The sequence below is a fragment of the Corvus moneduloides genome, chromosome 3 (genome assembly GCF_009650955.1).
Source record: "Corvus moneduloides isolate bCorMon1 chromosome 3, bCorMon1.pri, whole genome shotgun sequence".
NCBI lineage: Eukaryota > Metazoa > Chordata > Aves > Passeriformes > Corvidae > Corvus > Corvus moneduloides.
In genome coordinates, this window is record NC_045478.1 from 59099189 (window position 1) to 59119420 (window position 20232).

General features: G+C 38.1%; 1 protein-coding gene across 11 annotated transcripts in view; it reads left to right on the forward strand.

Moving 5' to 3' along the window:
* EYA4 (EYA transcriptional coactivator and phosphatase 4) overlaps window positions 1-20232 on the forward strand; it is a 143828-nt gene that overhangs the window by 74104 nt on the left and 49492 nt on the right. For all 11 annotated transcript variants that reach the window (XM_032101768.1, XM_032101767.1, XM_032101776.1 and 8 more), the window contains exon 3: window positions 507-556. In XM_032101768.1, coding sequence (XP_031957659.1) covers window positions 507-556 — 50 coding nt within the window. The remainder of the gene's footprint in view (window positions 1-506; window positions 557-20232) is intronic.

The window sequence follows — 20232 nt, forward strand, 5'->3', positions numbered from 1 at the left end:
TCATCGATGCAATAGGAAAATATAGTTAACATACAGTTAGCAGATTCACAAAATAAAAAATACCATATGAATTATTTAACTAACAGTGCGCTTTGCCCCAGAACCTGGTGTTTATTATTGTGAGCTTTAGCAGGAAACAGAAGCAGTATCAGTTGGGAAAACATTTCTTGGCCAAGCTGAGAACAGTATGGCTTTCTCGTTTCAAAGAGGGGAACCTGGTTCTTTGGTTTCTTTGTTCCTAGTTAAGACTACTCCCCAAGCTATTTTAGCAGAATGCTTTACATACTAATGGAGCCTGGGGAAGTGCAGTTGGCAGCTGTTCATGGGATAATAATGAAACACACTGTTTAGTACTGCAAACTGCTGCTGTAAAGTGCGGGAAGTATTTTATAGAGATCATGGTGAGCAGAGCAGGATCCGCTTTAAGTTCTGCTGTAAGTGCATGAATGGAGAGCAAGGAAGTTGTGTTTCGAGTGAGAGTAACCAGCACTGCTTTGCTTTTGCAGGTGAAGAAGCCGTGTCCAGAGTCCGATGGTTCAGAGCCGCAGAATCCCAGGTACAGTACTGGAGGGCCGACGCCGACTGACTGCGCTGCGGTGGCGGAGCGCGAGGCTGAGCTGTGCTGCGGACTTGTAGCATCAGAGCCTCTTTTGCAAAGAACGAGTGGTTGGATCAGTTTTAATGGTTTTTACTCTAAAAGCGGTTTTTTCCTTTTCCCAGTCAAAGATGCAGCCTAGCGTCTGGGTTGTTGAGTTTAGATGATGCCCTAACACTGAACAGTCACCTTCAATCAAGAAAAAAACCCAACTATTAAATAGTGTAGGGAAATCTGTGTGATCAAATGTCACTTTCTTCAGTTATTCCTTTTCTGCGTACCTCAGTCCTGAAGTTTATTGAAAATATGGTTCATTTCCAGAGTGGAAAATTGATTTTTTATTTGGGAAAATTTGTCCTTGCCAAAACTTCTTTTGTTTTCACATGTGAAAAACATGCTGTGTTCATAAGCTGGGAAGAAGCCATACATTTCTTTCCGGCCTAGTCATTTCTAATTTCACATACATGGGAAAAAGGAAATGGGTTTGACTTACATGCTTCTTGCATGTATGTATGTGTATGGATAATTTTGAGCAAGTGAAGTAGTAGTTGTTTTACATGTGCATCTTCCTGGTGATTAGTAAACCGGTGGATAGTTTTCTTCAATTTTTAGTGAGTGCTTTTTGTCTTTGTCTTGCTTCCGTATAGACTATTTCAGTGTCATAAAAACTCAGAAACTTTCATTGTGAGGGGAAAGACGAAAAAAAACCTGACGTTTCATTAACATTGTCACTAAAACTCAAAAAAGTTAAATAATTCAGGGTTTCTTCCCAAACCCATCCTTAACTATGTCTTAACTATGTTCCCTAATTATTGCAGCAGGATCCTCTGGGGGTCACCTGAAATATCCAAGGCCATTATAGTATCTGTGTCTTGAGCTGCACTGTGCACCATCTGAATTTCTTTGATTAGCTCATGGCTGTTATTAATATGGCTTTTCATTTAGTTTGGTAAGAACTGAAAAGGGAAGAGATAGTTAAAAGTCCAAATATGCTTTCAGTGTAGTAAGCAGCAGTTTTGACCAGGACTTCAGTGGAAACACGTTTTGCCCTTCAGTACTTGTACCTTCTAAATGACAAAACATATCTGCTGTGCTGCTGTTTTGGACTAAAATTTATTACAAAGGTCAAGTTTTTTCTGAGTATTTTGACACCGAGAATCCCAGCTTAGCATAACGCTCATATATAAGTGCGAAGTTTTAAGGGTCCTGATTGCCCAAATGAGACTATTGTGTCTCAAGCCCTGAAAAACTATGAATTCCAGTCTGATGTAATTTCATCAAAGTGTGATGAAAACAAACTGCAACAAACCTGGGGACTCAGAGTGCAATGTACTGTTACTATCTCTGCACATCAGGAAACTTCTTACAAGGTGTAGTTAAAATCTTCATAATAAGTCTGAGGAATAAGATACTTTTTTCTCCCAAATGTGCAAGAGAACCCATGTTACAAATAGTCAGTCAGAAGGCTAAATCTGGTAGTTTTAAAGTGCATTTTCAAACAGAAACACTTTTCATTTGGAGCTCTGCAGCCTCAGTTTGAGGATATATCAGATAGAGTTGAAATTAGTGTTCCTAGCCTGAGCATGTGCTCTGCTGCATATACAGCCTGAAGTGGGATTTTTTGGTCACAATGTAAGTTTGGTCTTGGAGGGGAATCTCTGACAGACCTCGGGCTGGAGCATCACTAGAGGGCTCTGTGTGGCGCATCACGCTCTAGAGCCTGGAGCAAGGTAATTCTTCTCTAAACAAGGCTTAAGTGAAAACACTGCACATAAAATGAAACATCAGCATAAAAATGAAGAGACACACAGCCTTACAGAATAGCTCCTGGCTTGGGACCTAAGGCCAATATCATTCATTTATTTAGCTAGCTTTATAGTCTGTTAGTTTTGGATTTGAAACTATTACAATAAATGCAGATGGAAAGTGTTTTTACAGTAGGGAAGTAATTAAATTGGGTGTGGGAACTTTGTCAGGAGAATTCTTGGAGTGACATGTGTGTATCAGCAGATTCTTTGTCTTGCTTGGCCTGGGTTTGTCTTTTAGAAAGAAACATTCATACTGCAGATGTGACTACTAAATTTTTTTAAGGGATGTACTAACCCATACAGCATATCAAAAAATGCTTTTCAGAAGTAACCAGTTATACATGCAGTAAAAATCAATCTCGCCAGCATTTATTTATAGAAAGTGGCTGTTTTCTTAACAAACAGGTAAAGTGCACAGAGGGAGAGGGAAGTGTAGTTAAGAATTGAAGTTATGGTGGATAGGCGAGTTGTAAAGACAAAAGGAAACATATGACTCTTCAGTGTCACTGACAGGCATTTTGATTCACAAACAGCTTTGTCTTACAAATTCTGTCAGAGTTTCATGGGAGTTATTTTTATCAAATCTCTATGAAGGGGTTGTGAATACTTCACCTAAGTGGTGACATTATACCTTATAGTGGTGTTATTATGGCTGTATCACTATTATGGCATTCTTTCTTCATAGTTATGTAGTAAAAATCAAACTCACCCTGCAAGACTGGTTAGTCGTCCAGTCACGCAAAATGCTTTCTGGGAATATTGGTGTGTGACACAGAGGCAGTGTATACTTGGGACCTGCCAACTGTTCTACCACAAGTCTGGAGCAGGCAGGAGTATCATGATGGACAACTCTGACATGCTGGCCCTGTATCAAATTCACTAGCAAGGCTAGGGAGAGAAGTTCCTGTGTTCAGAGCCTGCAAATATGCATTGCTCTTAATTTTCTTATGTGATGGGTAACTTTAAAATGGTATCAATCCTGAGTGTGCTGAACAGCTGCTACATGAAATATAATGTCATACAAGAATTGCTGAAGTCTAGAGCAGTCCTTGAAAGTTAACTCGTTTGCAGTTATCAATGACATTCCTTTTTACTTAGATAATTAAAAAAGCCATTTTGATTCTAATAAGGAAGCATTGTTGCCCTAAAACCTGTAAGCTACACTTAAAGCCTCATACCATGTGACCTGAGGAAATGATAGAATATGTGATTCTGAAGTCTGATAAAATGATAAATACAAAGTCTTAAATTCCCGCTCACACTCAGCAACAGCATGTTCTATTTGGCCACACCTCCTCGAACAGCATCTTTCTTTGAGACAGTAGTCTGCTTCATGAATGCATCTCTGCTACCCCCAAATCCTCCTTTCCATACCACCAGACCTGCCAGAGATTCCACTGTAACACCAAAGTTATGTCAGTAACTGAGAAATGAGAGCAAGTATTGGTTTTTCTGGGCTATAAAATGAGACAGCGAGGAGAGAAAAGAAAGGAGGGAAAGGATGTTACTGCAAATGGATATTCAGCAGGGTCTTCTACTGCTTCCTCAAAGTTCACTGATTATAGGAAAAAAAATCATGGTATTTTACCATCTGGAGAGGATGGAGACTCTGTAGAAGAAAGAAGAGATTTTTCTGACCGTTTAAATACAGTTTCTTTTTTTCCTGGAAAGGTAAAGGAGGACAGAGGAATAGTTCACATACTTTCCCTCTTTAAACTATGATATTTATATTGTGATGAAGATATCTATAGGAAGAAAGAGAAAACTTGAAGATTTTTGAGTATTTTTGTAAGTTTGGGATAAAAGTTAGCTGACAAATCAACTTAGGAAAATACATAGTGGTGTCAAAAATACATTACTTGTGTATTTGCAGAAGGGCAATGCATCTTTGTATTAGTGAGTTAAAACTAAGCCCTGTAGAGCAAGAAGCCCTCCATTTTATTGCAGGATTTTTACTACAAACCTGTGGATCAAATATTTCCAGTAATACCCATTCTTCCTGGCTTTTCCTTTACAGACTTTTTAAAAAAATTCTATAAGCAAAGGAAAAGGAAATGAAGCCAGTCTTAAGCAAATCCTCACATTTAAAACTTTATCAGATGCTGTAAGAACAGTGACAATCAGAGGCACTATAGTTACTGGACTAACACCAGCTAGATAAGGTTCGTCCCCATGTGTTACCAAACTACAAATTCACCAGTGATGATCACTGGTAAATATTGAATCATACACACAGGCCCAGTTGCCAGATAAAGCAGTTATCCAAAAAAGAGCACAGGGATTTTTTTTATGTGTTTAAAAAAGGTCTCTAATATTTCAATTTAATATGGGTTTCAGTGAGGTTATTAGCATAGATTGCAGCTGTTAATCAGATGATTGCTGTCCTGTTCTTCAACATCCATGCTTCTATGTGCATCACATAGTAAGAGTTAAAAGATACGAATTCATGTTTCTGTTTCATCTTAAAAGTCTCTCTCTTAAAGCTTTTGCGTGAGAAATAGGCTTTCACATTTTCTCAGTGGTCTCACTTTGATACCCATGCATGATTTTTCATTGGTAAGGATATGAGTGCACATACATGTCCAGAGACATTATTGTCATTAATGCATTCACGAACAAATAGATGGTACTGAATGTCAGTGAGACCTACCACACTTTTCTCATTCAGTTCACTTGACCAGTTTGTTTCCTCTGCAGTTTGGGCACACTGTTGTGGATGCAAAGCTCACTATGTTTACTGTATCTGAACTATGTTAATGCTGCATGCGTGCATTACCAAACAATGTTTCCATGACCATTCATACACTTAAAAAAAGAAAAGTGACATGTATCTTCTGCATCCTATTCCTGACAACCAGATCACCAGAACTTCATTCTCAGCAGTTTCAACTAAAATACACCTGAGATTTCTTTCACCTACTAATTCCCTCAACAAGACCTTAACAGTTGTCTCAGAATGATTGCAGTGATTGTTCGTTCTTTCAGTCAGGCATTGGCTGGCCCATGTTTACCAGATCTAACCCTGTAGACTCCTCAGCCCGAATCCAAGCTTTACAGGCATCTGAAAGATTCTGTGATGAGGATTTCATGCTTTTCCCATGATTCTGAAAACCGTTGACCCTCTGTGTACCAGTTCCTGGTAGAGTGGGACCAACAGTACCTTCCCATTCATTTGCAGTACAAGAGATGAACAGTGTTTTTGCTACATAGTTAAGAGGAGCTTGCAATTGAGCTGCTGAGCAAGAAAATCCAGTAATAGATATGGAAATTGTGATTAAAGTTTCAGCAGTTATAATAGAAAAAATAAATAGCACTGGTTGTGCAGTAAAAATGAGCAAACCAGTCTACCTAGCTTTCATATGTATTGTTTAAATGCATTAGGCTCCCTAATTTTCTTCTCATACATATCTTAGAATTTTTTTAGAAAGTGAGGGTTTGTTGCCTTGTGAACCATATGTAGCTTATCTTGGCCAGAGGATAATGCTTTTCTGAGTCAGTGGAAGTGTAGCTCCATTGTATTCCATAGTGAATAGTCTGTAGATCATAACGATGTAATAAATGGGCTTCATTTGAGGAAATGAGTTACTGAGAGGGCTCTGATTTAGACTTTGATGGTGAGATTCATCTCATCCTGAAGTGGACATGTAAGGTAGGCACTTCTGAAATGCCATTTATTTGAGCTTCTTTCAATTGACAGCTTACTGTGTCCCTCTGCTCCTGAGCAAACATGCAGACTCCACCAGCAATCACCTGTTGCTCTGCTGATTTATTGTAAGACCAGCTAGATACACAATATGAACCAAGGCAATGAAAGCATTTCTTTCAATTTTATAGATACAGTGTTTCTGCAAAACGGGTCAATTCCAGCAGGGAACACCTGCAAAAATAAGATTATTCTTTAGCCAGGAAAAATGTCTTTTTTACTAGCTTTTGGTATTTCTTGAGCTTGGGGTAAACTATAAGGAAGAACAGACACAGCAAAACAAATTTGCTGTGAAAAGACAGAATAATTAAATTGAAATATTGCCACAAGTAATTTTGGGGACTGGAAGGGGATGGTATATGCCAGAGTATAGAATTCCTGTCAATGAGGCCACTACAATTATAAACACTTCACCTAAGAGAAATGTTTGGCAGGATCAAGCCCAGACTTTTCAGTCAAGACAGTGACTGGCAAAAATCATACGACAATTTTCCAATTTTAAAATAACTACATTGTGGAATAAGATTTCTCACAAAGACTACATTCTGGGACACACGGGCTTAGCTTGCAGAGGATGTTTTATACAAATCTGTTACTTATTAAAGTTTTGGTGCACTCATTTAGTCTGCATGCCACTTAGGCAGTTGGAATCAATCAAAGTAACATGGTTGGGGAGATCACTCTTCACATACGTGTGACTGAATGGCATACAGCAACCACGACAATTGCACTACAGTTCGTACCAGGAGTAGTTGCTTTGCTGTGTGAAAATTTTATTTTCAGGCATGTAGTTTTCAGGCAACACAAGTCTCTCCTATTTTTGGAATAGTCTGTGTGGTACCTCTCAGCCTTCTGAGCGCTCATTCCTTAACTTTAGAAACTCAGTCTACTGATTACCCAAGGCCTATTGAAGCTGGTCACTGTCTGCCCATCAGTTTTTGTTGGCTCCGGATGAAGCCCCCAAGGAGTTCTAAAAATATATATGATGTGTTTACAGAAATTACAATAATCTATTTAGAGTGCAAATACATGGTAACTGATGACATCACAGGGAAGTATTTTAATGGTTTATATTAACAGATCCCTGTGGCTTACAATAACAAAAGTAATGTATTTTTTATATTTCATGTCTGTTAAAAATTCCTCGGGTTTTTGGTTAATACTGGGCATAACATACTTTCTATGATATTAATAATAATTTATCCCTGTGATCCCAAGCCAGATCATGTCAGTGATAAGACTTCCATTAACCTGAGTCAATGGTGGGTCAGACTTTGGAGTAAATGAAAACAACAAAACCCAAGTTTTGAGACATTTTTTTTTATAATTTATATCACCACATAGGAAAAAAAAATTGATAACCAAAATTTTAACAGAAGTGTTAGTGGAAGTAATTTGGAGATTTTGGAGATCAAAGTGCCTTGTGATTTTTGAGTTTGTTAAAGAGAGCAGGATTTCTGTATTAATTAATATATCCATCAAACTTTTATAATTGTTGAATCTTCAGGAATATCTTAGATAGGATAAATACTGGTTTTGAGTGAAAGAAGATAACCTAAGATTACGCCTGCAAATGTTTTTGCTTAATCCAGTAGTGTCTTAAAGTCTTATCCTAAAATTTAACTGGATTTTGAGCCATAAAATGACGGTGTTTGTTCTTCTTATGTGTGCAGCACAAGTAATCACAATGAGAAGGAGCTCTGTTTCTTTCTCCTGTGGTCTGTTTTCTTCTCTGTCATATCACATTACAGAAGTACACAGGAGAACTAATTCAGACTCTGTTCCAGCTTCTTTGACCTCTTGTATACTCTAAATATATTTTACCATTGGTGAGCCTGAAGAGTAAAAGTATTTGATTCCACCTACTTTGCACTGGAAAAATTCTGAGAAGAATGTAGACAATGAAAAGAAAATGGCCGTTGAGATCCAAATCACTTGTTCTGAGATTGGTGCAGGTTGATTTTTATATGAATCACATTTTTCCTCAAATATTTTTAAGTGTAATTTCTTGGCTAGATGTTTCATGTTTTAAATGCCATCAGTCAGTCTTATGTACTCAGTAAGCATTTAACTAACACCATGCAGTTAGTATGCTGTGCTCATATTTAACATATCACAATTCACCTCTTTGCCTTCCTGCGAGGCCTTGATCAGTCATTAGAGAAAAAATAAGTAGGAAATAAAAATAGAATTGTCATGGTTTATGCCCAGCTAGCAACCAAGCACCATGCAACCTCTCTCTCACCTCATCCCCCACACACCCACCCCAGTGGAATGGTGACAAGAATCAAAAGTAAAACTTGTAGCTTGAGATAAAACAATTTAATAATTGAAAAAAGTAGAATATGTAATCACAGTAAATAATAATAATAAATGATAATAAAAAAACCCCCAAACCCTAAACACTACAAAAAAGTGATGCAGAGTAGAGTTCCTCACTGTCTGCTGACTAATGCCAGACCCTTTCCCAGAACTCAGATAATTCCCACTTCCAGATAACTCCTCCAGTTTATACACTGGGCATGATATTCTATGGTGTGGAATATCCCTTTGGCCCATTCAGGTCACCTGTCCCAGTTATGGTCCCTCCCAGCCTTTTTTGCATACCTCCTCACTGGCAGAGCATGAGATGTAAAAGGAAAAAGTCCCTGACTTGGGATAAACACGACTTACCAAAACCAAAACATTCTCATGCTGAATCCAAAACAGCACTGCAACAGCTACTGAGAAGAAATTAACTCTATCCCAGCTAAGGACAAGAATGAACAAAAAAAAATCCGGATACAGAGACCACATGCAAATAAGGTAATTGCAAGTTTGCTTTCTTTTTTTCTAACATCTGCATCTTCCACACATTACACAAATGTGTGTTAAACCTGTTGTAATATTTTAGGCTTTGCCTCCCCTCCTTATGTTAAGACAGCCTTATCAGAGAGCAGTTCTGTACCTGAGCTCCCTCCACACGCAGCTTAGTCTGAGCAACAGTCAGTGTTGTTCTCCTCTGGGAACAGAAGTCAAAGGATCCATATGACAAGGAGGGAAAGAGGCTGCTCCATAAGCAGCATCTGGCTCTTTGGCAGATTCGTCAAGCACTTCTGCTAATGGGTTTGGATTTGCCCAGGGGTCTTTTATGTGGTTACATTGCAGATGGTCTGTCTGTTCTATCTTCTCCTTTTGAATACTTTTATTAAAAAAACCAAACTGATAAGGTTCTTTATGAGTCTCACAAGATGCCTGTGCAGGCTCCTTTCTGTTAGTCATCGCAAAGCTTTCCATATATTCCAATGTGTGTCTTGAGTTTTGTTGGCAATTCTGGACTTAGTTCTCCAGTTTAGCTTCCAAGTGACGTAATTTACTGTGATCTGAGTTCATATTATTGTCAAATTTCTCTGGGAATTTCTTAATGTCACTTGCAGAGCAGAAGTAACTTTACCTCCCCTTGAAGCATGAAATATACTTGCCTTCCACTAGCCATCCACCTTTGAAAATATAAGTTCAAATCTGGATTTGGTTAAATGTGAAAATTAGCAAGATGGTCTCAATCTAATTCATAGGGGATTTGTGTCTGCCATTTAAGAGAGGCCCAGGACTGAAGCAGCAAGTCTGTGGGAAGGTATGTTTGGCAGAGCTATGGAGAAAGGCATATGCAGTGCCCAAATAAATAAAGCAATTCCACAGATCAACTTTTTAACAGAATTATTTATTGTATGGCGCAAGTGCAGAAGAGGGGAGAGAGGGAGAACATCCTGTTTGATGAATTCCATTTAAGTTCTGTTTCAATTTACAACTAAATCTCTGTCACTTTAATTTTTAAGGGTTTTGGGATTTTATTTGTTTTTCAGTGTAGAAGTAATTGGCAGGTCACTAGACATAAGATCATGCTTTATTCCTATGTTATTTCAGGCTTATGTCTTATTTTCCTTCTAATTATGTAGATTAAATTAAATAGAAAATAAACCCCTGTGCTCTCAAAGATGTAGTGCTTTTCATGACTTTCTCAAAATAGTACCAGAGAAGAACATTCATCCCTCTTAGCATTTCATTATTATACCATGTTTCCCAACAGCAATACTTTAGCATTTGCTGAGAAACAAGAATAATTGTATCATAAAAAGCAATCATATTGTTATGAACACCTCGCACCCTGCCCTGTCTCGCAAACCAGGTTCTTGGGGAACCAGTGGGGAACCTGTGCTAAATGCAGTAAAGTTGCAGTCTTACATCTGCAACGTGGACGTGGGTGGACTTAAAAACCAACAGCACTGCAGGGCTTGTTTCCTGCCACCTTGTTTTTCTCTCAGTACTTGGACAGAAGTGGATATTTAATGATTTTAAAAGGCTAAGCGTTATGTCAGAAGTCTTGTTGGGATCCAATCATTTGGTGTAAACCGTGTTTTGATCAGAGGGAGATATAAATGAGGGTTACCAGCAGACAGGCTGGTTCCCAGGGCTGCTCTGTGTGTGCTGAGGCAGTGAGGGCTGGAGCGGTGGCTCTGCTGGCACCCCACTCCTATGACTCTGGCCAGGCAGGCAGGCATGCCCTGGCCTGGTGGCTGGGTTATCTGCATGCAGGCTGAGCTGGAACTGGAGGTGTTACAGATTTGCAGCTGCTACCTGCCCCTTCTTGTGGCCCCAGGGGATAATTCAGGGAAGGGGAACTGTGCCCCAGAGCTCTCAGCGACATGTATTTATTAAGTCTTAGAAAAGTCACCTACTTCACCCCAGATGAAAAAGGTGTGTATGCTTTAAGTTTCAAATTATAAAATAACTTGGGGAAATCAAACAGTAAAGCAAAATGAAGTGTAGTCATTTTATATCAATTGTAAAGAACAGCCAGCATTGGTGCATTTATCAGAGCATCATCCTTTTCTTGCTCAGAATACCAGAATTTGTTTTGAGTGTAATTAGTTATGGAAAGTTCTTTCAGATTCTTCCAGGCAATAAGGTCACCCTGGGCAAAATGACAAGGGATATGTGCAACACACCTAGTGTACCTTGCCATCCAGAATGGATGTGCTCAGCTATACCTTACAGCAGTGATCAGATGCTGAAGCAGTTAAGGCATCAGGCAGTCAGCAAGTTGCATATATTTGTTTTATATTCTAAACCAAACTCATTGTTGGGACTGCGATTAGAGAACAGAAATAATTGCTTTTGACACAAACTCTTTTGGAGCCAAACATAATGTGCTCCACATGAGGTAAACTACAGAATATTTGTCTTGGGAGCCAAGATTCAGATCGGGTTTAACTTACAAGGGGAACTTCACTGTTAAAAGTGAGATGTGTTAATGTTTCCCACGTTAGGACTGCTTGCCAGTAACTCTCTGCATTTTATATTTACCAAGAGAAGATTCAGAATGTTTGCATTAAAATATGAATAGAGAATGAAAATACAAGCTTTTGGCAACTCCTGTATTCTGCCTAGTCTGTCATCATAACTCGTCCTTTCTGGAAGCTGATGAAGTTCTTGCAATGCCCCTGTACTGGTGGCTAAAGAAATTACATTGAAATGAGGTATGGTCACTCTTAATACAGCACACCTGAAAGAGCTTCTTTCCCTTTGGACATTTCCTGCTGAAGAAGAACCATGTTACAATAACTAGTTTGAAATACAACAGACATCTCAATTTAGGGTGAGTCAGACACAACCTTCCCCTTGCTCTTTTTTTAATGAAAATATGAGCTCACACTTACATCATGCAGTCCAGGCTACGCTGAAGCCAACAGCAAAATTCCCAGCCCTTCATCCCTGATTTCCCAATTTTAGATTTGCTTAAATATTGTCTGACATGAATAGAGTTGACATTATTATATTTAAATTCATAATAATTTCACTGCAGTAAGCAGTGTCATTTTGAAGGCTGTGTTTTACAATGGATATATTAGCAACAGGCTAGTAATTGGCAGAGCTGGTCATCTCCACATTCCTCTCTATATATGAGAAACAGGTTTTGTTTCTCAAATCAAACTCAAAACCACCAAAGACTGTGAGATTCTTCAGTCACTGGGTTTGTTACCTTAGGTCCAGCCAGATCATCTGTCACAGATGTAGAAGGGATGCTGAAATTTCCAGCAGATTTTTCAGATGTGACTCTGAGCAGTTGTTCTGCAGAAGTGGTGGCAGAAGTGGGGGGAAGGCCACAGGCCTGCTGTTTGCATTCCAACCATCTCCACAGAAGTGTTTGTTATTTGTTTATGACACAGCACATCATGTTGTCAGAACCACATCATTTGCAAGTGTCCGTCACATCTGGAAGTGATCAGAAGCTGTTGGGTGAACTACTCTTTGAAAATGCGGCCCTGTGGTCCAAAGACTTGCATTTAGATCTTATGTATCTGTAAACTGGTAGTTTATATTTCATGTAATTTGGATACTTGACAAGCTCCCCATGGAACAGTGGTGTCATATTCATTTTTGGTTTATTTAAATACTCACATAAGGACTTCAAAACCCACTTTAGTATTTTTTTTTTTTCTTTTTTTTAAGTAGCAGGTGCCTGTGTACCTTTATGTGTTTTCTGTTCACATGTCCAGGCTTGGGATGGGCCAGCCTCAGCCTGTACATGTAGTAAGAGAATTGACCACCCAGCCCTTCTGTCTGCCATTCCTTCAGTCCCTGGTCCTTGACACTTATAGTTTAGATGCTGTCTCTCTGGCTCCTGGACTGGTTTTCTCCAACCAGCTGCCTTTTTCCACAAGAAGATGGGAATTATCTATTCAGACACCACATTACTTCTTTCCAGATACTTCCTCCAGTGACTGGAGTGTAAACCACGAGCTAAAATTGCATCCCATCAAAACTGTGGCTGCCACATAGTCCAGAAAAGAGATCTCAAAGGCTGGGATCCAGCTGGCCGAAAGGTATTGCTCTGCACAGCTTTGCTTTTTGTGTGTGCATCAGTTTATTATATCACAGTGTAACAGTTTCCCATATAAAACTATCATTTGCCTTCATCAACTCAAACCAATCTTCAGAGTGGAGAGAAAAGGTGGAAGAGAAGCATATGGACAAAAAGTGCCTCCCATTACTTACCTTTTCAGTGTCAGCCTGCTTATTTCCCTACTCTGAATCTGTGTTTTGTAATTGAACAACCTCCTTAGAATAGAGAGGGTGGCCTGGAAGTTTATGCTGGGGCAAATAACTTAGTATGTTCCACTGATTTGTCTTGATTTTTATTTATTTATTTTAATCCTTGTTGGCTTTGGACAAGTCAGCTACATGTCCAACAGGAAAATCCAGAAATGGCTCCTAGATATTATTCTATGTTTTATCCAAAAGTGTGGAAATCCAAATTAATTTTACATTGCCTTTTAATTGTGACAGGGAAATGACATTCATTCCCAATAAAAGTGAAAGCAGTGATAAATTAATGTAATGTGGATTTGTGGCTGACTGAACTGCACTACAATAGACTGTTTTCTGTGGTTTTCTGGAAACCACATGAAATGACATTAAACTGAAATAAAATGTGTCAGTCAATCAGAAAGAAGGAAAACCATGCAGTTACTGACCTTTAAGCAAAGAATAGTTTTCAGCAATTATATAGCACAACAATCTAGCCTGTCTAAACTCATTGGTGTGTTTAATCATCATGAGAGCAAACCTAAACTTTTCACTTCCAGGCACAAGAACACCAGTTTTTCTTTCTGGCAAAAATAAACTTGAATTTGTAAGCAATTATCTTTCACAGTATTTATTCATATCTTCTCATCTGAGTCACAAAGAACAAATACATATATCCCTTTCAGTAAAAAAATAATATCTTATTATTATAGCAGTAGCCATATACTAGATTAACAAAAGCTTCAGCCTTTGGCAGTTGTTCATGCAGTGAGAAAAGAGAGAAGCATAGATTTAATAAAGACAAAAAATATCTACACCTAATTGTTAGGAAGCACAGAGAAGCTCAAGGTGACACAGGGTCAAAAAAGGGAGGGTGATAGCAAAAGCTTAACTGGGGAAATGGGCATGGGGGGAGAGGAAGAAGCTGCAGCACTGTTAAAATAGATGTCCTTTTTTCTAGCTGTGAATGGTGTGAGGGGGCAACCTACAGTGACGGCCTTTGTCACCAAACCTGCTTGCCCACGTTCTCGGCTGAGCCCTCTGCCTCAAGTGCATCCCAGGCACTAACACTGTCTGCCTGTCAGACAGCTCTGTCTGCAGGAGGGTTTTTTCTCCTGGTATTAGAGCTTGAATAGTCAAGAGGACAATAGGCGGGAAAGAAAAACCGAGAAGCAACCACAACCTGTGCCCCTTTATGCCCCAAAGAATTATCTATGGAGTCCCATCCTCTGTAAGACAAGCAGTTTATTTGGGATCGAAAAAGCTGTTAAACAAAATCAGGCACTTTTGAATTTTCCTCAAATGATTGTTCCTTTGTACTAGAAGGACCCTCTCCATGGTGCAGTTATTGCAATATCTGGGTATGGGTTCTTTCCCTGTGAGCTTGAACTCATGTGCTGGGAAGCTGCATGGTGATATTCCATATCCATTGTATTAAATAGTCCATAGAGAGTCTACTACAGTCCTTACTTTATACTTACAGTTTTGCAAAGTTCTACCTTGTGATATTTTTATTACCTATGTGGTATTCCTTAACATGGTAGAAAAACTTGGATGTTCTAATTATTTGTTTCACTAAGGTTGCCTCTCTTCGATACCCTCTGTCGGACTTTGGTTGTAGATTGACGGAAGTATTTTTATTTTTGGAATACCAATGTGACTTTGCTTTTGCCTCTTTCCACTACTTTTTTGATATGAATGCTGACACTGTACTTGCAAACACACAAGAAACAGAAATTATACAGCTGTAATCTACTTCCTATCCCCAAACGGTTGCAAAAAGTTTAGCACTTGTTTTCTCTACTGTTAAAAAATAAAAAGTAATAAAATAAAACTCTGAGGAGCATTTGCTGGTTTTATCAATATAACATGACATTATTTTACTGTTTCTTAGCACTGTATCGCTTTACAAGTTAAGAAAGGAGGCCTCAAGGAGAGTGAGAAGGAGGTCTTGCTAGTGTCCAGTCCTATTATTTGTTTTTAACTCTGGCAAGCTCCCAGAAATTGTGTGTTGGAGGGGCAGCTTTTGCGATATTGTGCCTAGAATAGCAAAAGTTCTGTTTTTTGGCCGTCTACAAAGCTTAAGAAGATCTATAGGTGGGCTTGATGAGCCAGGGAAAACAAGAGAGGTAGTCATCTCAATGGAACAAACTTACCTCATTGGTTTTGCACTTCCTTCCTTACCTTTTACAGTGACAAAATAAAAAATTACAAAGGCTGTCAAATACAGTGTAAAAGCACCTGGAAAAGAAAATTGGTGAAATGACTGGAAATGTTACTCCTTTGAGGAATTTTCTTCAGCTCTGTGTTGTGTTGTACTATGTCAGAGATCTTCCGTGGAAAGGTGTTGGGAAGTTTTCTCTTGTGCATACATTTAGACACATGTCCATGTGTATATTGAGGACCAAAGAATTATTATAAGACTGGATGTATCTGTGTGTTGGTGTACCTGTATTTGTATACAACTGTATATTCCTTGGAAACTTGTTCATCATCCAAAATCCCTCTATCTTCACCTTTCTTAGTGCCCACTGTAGTCTTTGAAAGGGTTGGTGTAACTTCTTTTTAATTGCATTATTTACAGTGCTTGCACGCAAGAGTAAACATGAAAAACATCTGGCTTAATTATGAATGTAATGTATAAATGCAGTTTTAAAAAAACCAAACAAAACAAAAATCCAAAACAGAAGAAAGTCCTTTATAAATGTGGTGTTCTCTAAATTATTGATTGTTTTAAACTTTGTCGCAGATTTTATGTAGATCGAACAAATGACATTTGTGTTTGCGCATCCATTTTGATTGTTTTCATCAGAATAAAGGCTTGTGTAAGCTAGTTCAGACTGTGTATGAAAGAGAGGTGAGCTCACTAGTCCTGTTCAGGACATGGCTGAAAGATCTGCCTAAAAAAATTTATGTGGGAAATGGAAAAAGAAATTACTCCACTTGTCTTCAAAACAGTGCAGTAGGTCTGAGAGCTGAGCTGATACAAGTAGGAAGCAGAGTTAGCTGAGTTTGAACAGTTCTCTTATCCAACTTTCCTATTGCACTAGAAGTTGATTTTAAACAAAGAGAAATTCCATGTTTGTTTCATTTCAGAACAAGGTAGCTGCTATTTAACTGGACAAGACCCCAGGTTTCTGTGAGAAAGTATGGACTGTTTAAGAACTGGGGTTATGATGGGAGGGATACAAGAAAAGCAGGGGGAAACTAACCTAACAACAATAATAATAATAGAAGTAATAATAATAACAACAGCAATAAAAATAATAATGTACATTTTTGCCACAATGAAGTTTAGTGAGATTCTGCTAAAGAAACATATGTGGCAAATTTCCTATCAAATACTTTAAAATACTTTAAAAATTTTTGTTATGATTATTTATAAACTAAAATTATTCAATTTTAAGTAGCCTCCATCTAGTCCTTCTTTCAGTTCTGCTGTAATTTGGATTTGCTTCAAATTCTGCACAGAATTGGTATTTGTAAAATGTCCAGTTAGGCTGGCATTTGAAGTACTTTGTTTTCATGTTAGAATATTTATTCCTTTATAAATCTTTGATAAATTATTTCATACTTTTGGTCTTGTTGGTAAAAAAGTTTGAACTGGATTATGTAGCAAAAAGGTTACATTTTAAAACATCATGTCTTTCAAGAAAATTATGTAAATATGTTCTACTTGTAGAATTAGTAAATAATCAAGCTAGTTACAAGCTGTGGAAGGACCCAGCTCTTAGGCCACCTTCATAATAGTTAAACTGGAAATTCAGATGGATAACAGAGTTATAACAACCCAGATTTTCTGAAAATAAATTTTATCTCTGCTGAAAAAATGCAGTGGACAAATGGATATGTGATTGTAACGAAGGGGGAAAATAGAAGAGGAATTTTAAAAACACAATCATAGAAGCAAGGCTTAAGCTTTTTACCTTTAAAACAACACAAGTGAAAGCTATACAGAAGTACAGAGATGCAGTTGTCACGTGGGGCAATCATTAGTCCTAGTTACACCTTCCTGTGCAAGGTTGGGTTATGGTGTTGGGCTGTGCACTCTGGTGGTCTGGGGTAGGGCACAAGTTCTGTTCATCCACACTTGTAAAGATGGGACAGAAGAGGGTGGAATTTGCCTCTTTGGATGCTGTTCCTTAATCCACTTCTGAGCATAGGCTAACCCTTGAAAAGATATAACTCCAAGCCAGGCAACAGGATATGCTCTAATGGGGAAGGCTCAGAATTCCCACACAGATATATTTTTGATTCAAACCGTCCTCAGTTGGGTAGGGCTGTCCACAGGTTGGAGTTAAAGCCCACTGAGATCTGGGAGACTGTTCTGTGAAATGGGATATTTTAGAGAGTTTTCTAGTAAGCCTCTGAAATGATCCACTAAGCACATGCAAATACCAACTTTCAAAGACTTTAAGCACAACCAAAGCAGAATAAAAGACAAATCTGGCTTGCCAGGTTTCAGGTTTTTGCTCAGAAGCTGGGAATAATGCAAACCTTCTTCAAACAATCAAGATATAATTAAAACATCTTCTTACCAAGCAATCAATTTTCTGTCAAAATGTATCTTTTTATACAATGTAGAATTTTACTTAATTATTCTAAAAAGCAGTCTGAGACGTCACAGGAGGGGGAAAACTAAAGCTCAGTTATGTGCCTGGCAGAGAAACAAAATATGTAAAATAAAATTGTACAGTGTAGTTTTTTAAGCACCTTTAACAATAAACTTTATTCCATCTAAATTGGAATGCACCGCATTTACTAGAAAGCAGTTTTTAATAAATAGCTGCGTGAACTTAGAAGTATTAATTACTCCTTCAGAGATTTCTTTTAAAATTTTTTTAGTGCAGGAAAGCACATACTGAACCTGAACCTGCTTCTGATTAAGTCAGTGAAAGCAGGACTCTGATAAACATTTAGTTTGACGAAATGAATACAAGATGTTGGAATTATTTCATCCATTTTACTAAGCATTTTTCCTGAATCCTCCATTCACTGAAAGATAAGATTTTAGTAAGCCTGTAGCATCTTCCTGAGAATTTTTTAGGCTAGAGGTAAACTAAATGCATCCAGAAGAGTTAATTGAATAATATGTGTCACACGGAATGTAACGCGCACTTCTGTAAATAAATCACACAGGGATATGTAAAAGTAGTCCCTGTACTTGTTCATACAGGATGGAGCACCCAGGATAACACAATGCATGCACATGGTTTTGTGAAACTTTTTATTGGTTTGGATATCCTTTTTATTCTTAATAGACTACCAATAAGTGCAAGATGTTTTTTACTTGTGCAGAAAAGCTATCTATTTGTGAATGCACTACTTTTAAAATAATTTTAGTTAATTAACTTGCCATGTCTGTGAACTGGGATGCCGTTTGTTATACAAAATAAATTAGGGCGATAAAAATACTTCTCTGCACAGAATGTTTCATGCTAGTTTGAAACAAAGAGTATTCCTTTTACAACATTTGATTGTTTATATTCTTTGCCAAGAAAATGAGACTTAGTGGACCTCATTTTCTGATTAAAAAAATCTGATTTGATTAAGAAAACCTGATTCATTTGACTGTGAAAAGTGTTTAAAATGGACACTTCTTAAATACACTAGGTAGGTGAGCCAGTGATTTTGCTTATGAAATTTGCATCTTTGGGAATGATATATGCTTGTCTGAAAAGAAATTATTGCAACTTTCATGCTAACCAAGGGAAAAAAGAACACGTGTAAACTTTCTAACCTGGAACTGCCTATTAGGCATCTGTGTGCTCATCATACTTCAACAGGAAATCATGATATTTAAAACTGCCAAGTGAACACGTGGGGAGCATTACGCTGTGTATGCAATGAAACACGCATTGTTTATTTTGTGTAGCATTCTTCTGCTCCCTTAAATACATACAAGATGGAAACTCATAGACTTTTTTTAACCTTTAGCTGCTATCCTTGGACAGAAACTGCTAAACAAAACCTGGCAGACTTGTAAACAACTTGAGTTCATTTCATCTAACACTGATCATATTTCCAGTAGACAATAAATATAACGCGCTGCTGACAGATGTGCAGAAATGTATATACAATTAGATGAAGAAATTTTGTTCAACACAGTTCAAGTCGCAATTTATGCCTTTGCATTTCCTTGAATATGGCTGTAAAATTCTTACCTGCTGATGCATGGCCTCCAGCAACATCAGGTTTTTCCTGCTCATCCAGAGTGCTGCTGGGGAGGCTCTTCCAGTGACTTAGCAGTGCATCTCATGGTTGACTCAGGTATTTACTTGAGTAAATGATATTCTTTGCTTCCTGTGGCTTCGGGTAAGGCCTTCATTAATTTCCTCAGTTGAGATGTAGTATCTTCTACATTTCCTTGTATATATTCAAGACATGAAAGGTCTGAATCTGTATCTTGGGTTAAATGAATGTTGTGTGAGGGAATAAAGCATCCAGGAGATCAGCAGAATTAGGAGCACAAAATGCCAGATAATTTCATTTTCTGGAGGGGAAAAAAAACCAGATTCAGACAGCAGACCCATATTTGATGGAAAGGTAATGTAGTTTTGTTTGTTTGCTTTTCCACAGAGGAGGATGTGTGGAGCACAGAAGATAGGCAGTTTCAAGGTGAAACTTGAAATAAATACTTAAGATGTTGGGTTGTCAGCTTAACAATTTGTCATTGATTGTCCTGGTCATAATATGAATACCTGGGAGCTGTCGTCTTAACTGAACCATTCCAACTGTTCATCTCTTTCCTCACCATCTCAGCCTTCTACAATCTAATGGGGCTTTTACAGCCCTGTAAGACTATCTTTCTGTTGGCCTTTGGACTATACATATGGTAAATTGTTCTCCTGTTACAGATGGGCTGGCAACTTTGCTTATATACAGCAAAATTGTTTCTCTGGGGAAAAAAAATTCCTGTGTCATTAATATATAAATGAAGCAAGGAATAGGCGAGCACGCACTGCAAATTGGATTGCAATTACCGGTCTAAGAAATGCTCCTTGTCTGCTCTGTCTTTGTCTGAGAAAGGCAGATCTGTTGTCACTGCATGAAAGACATCT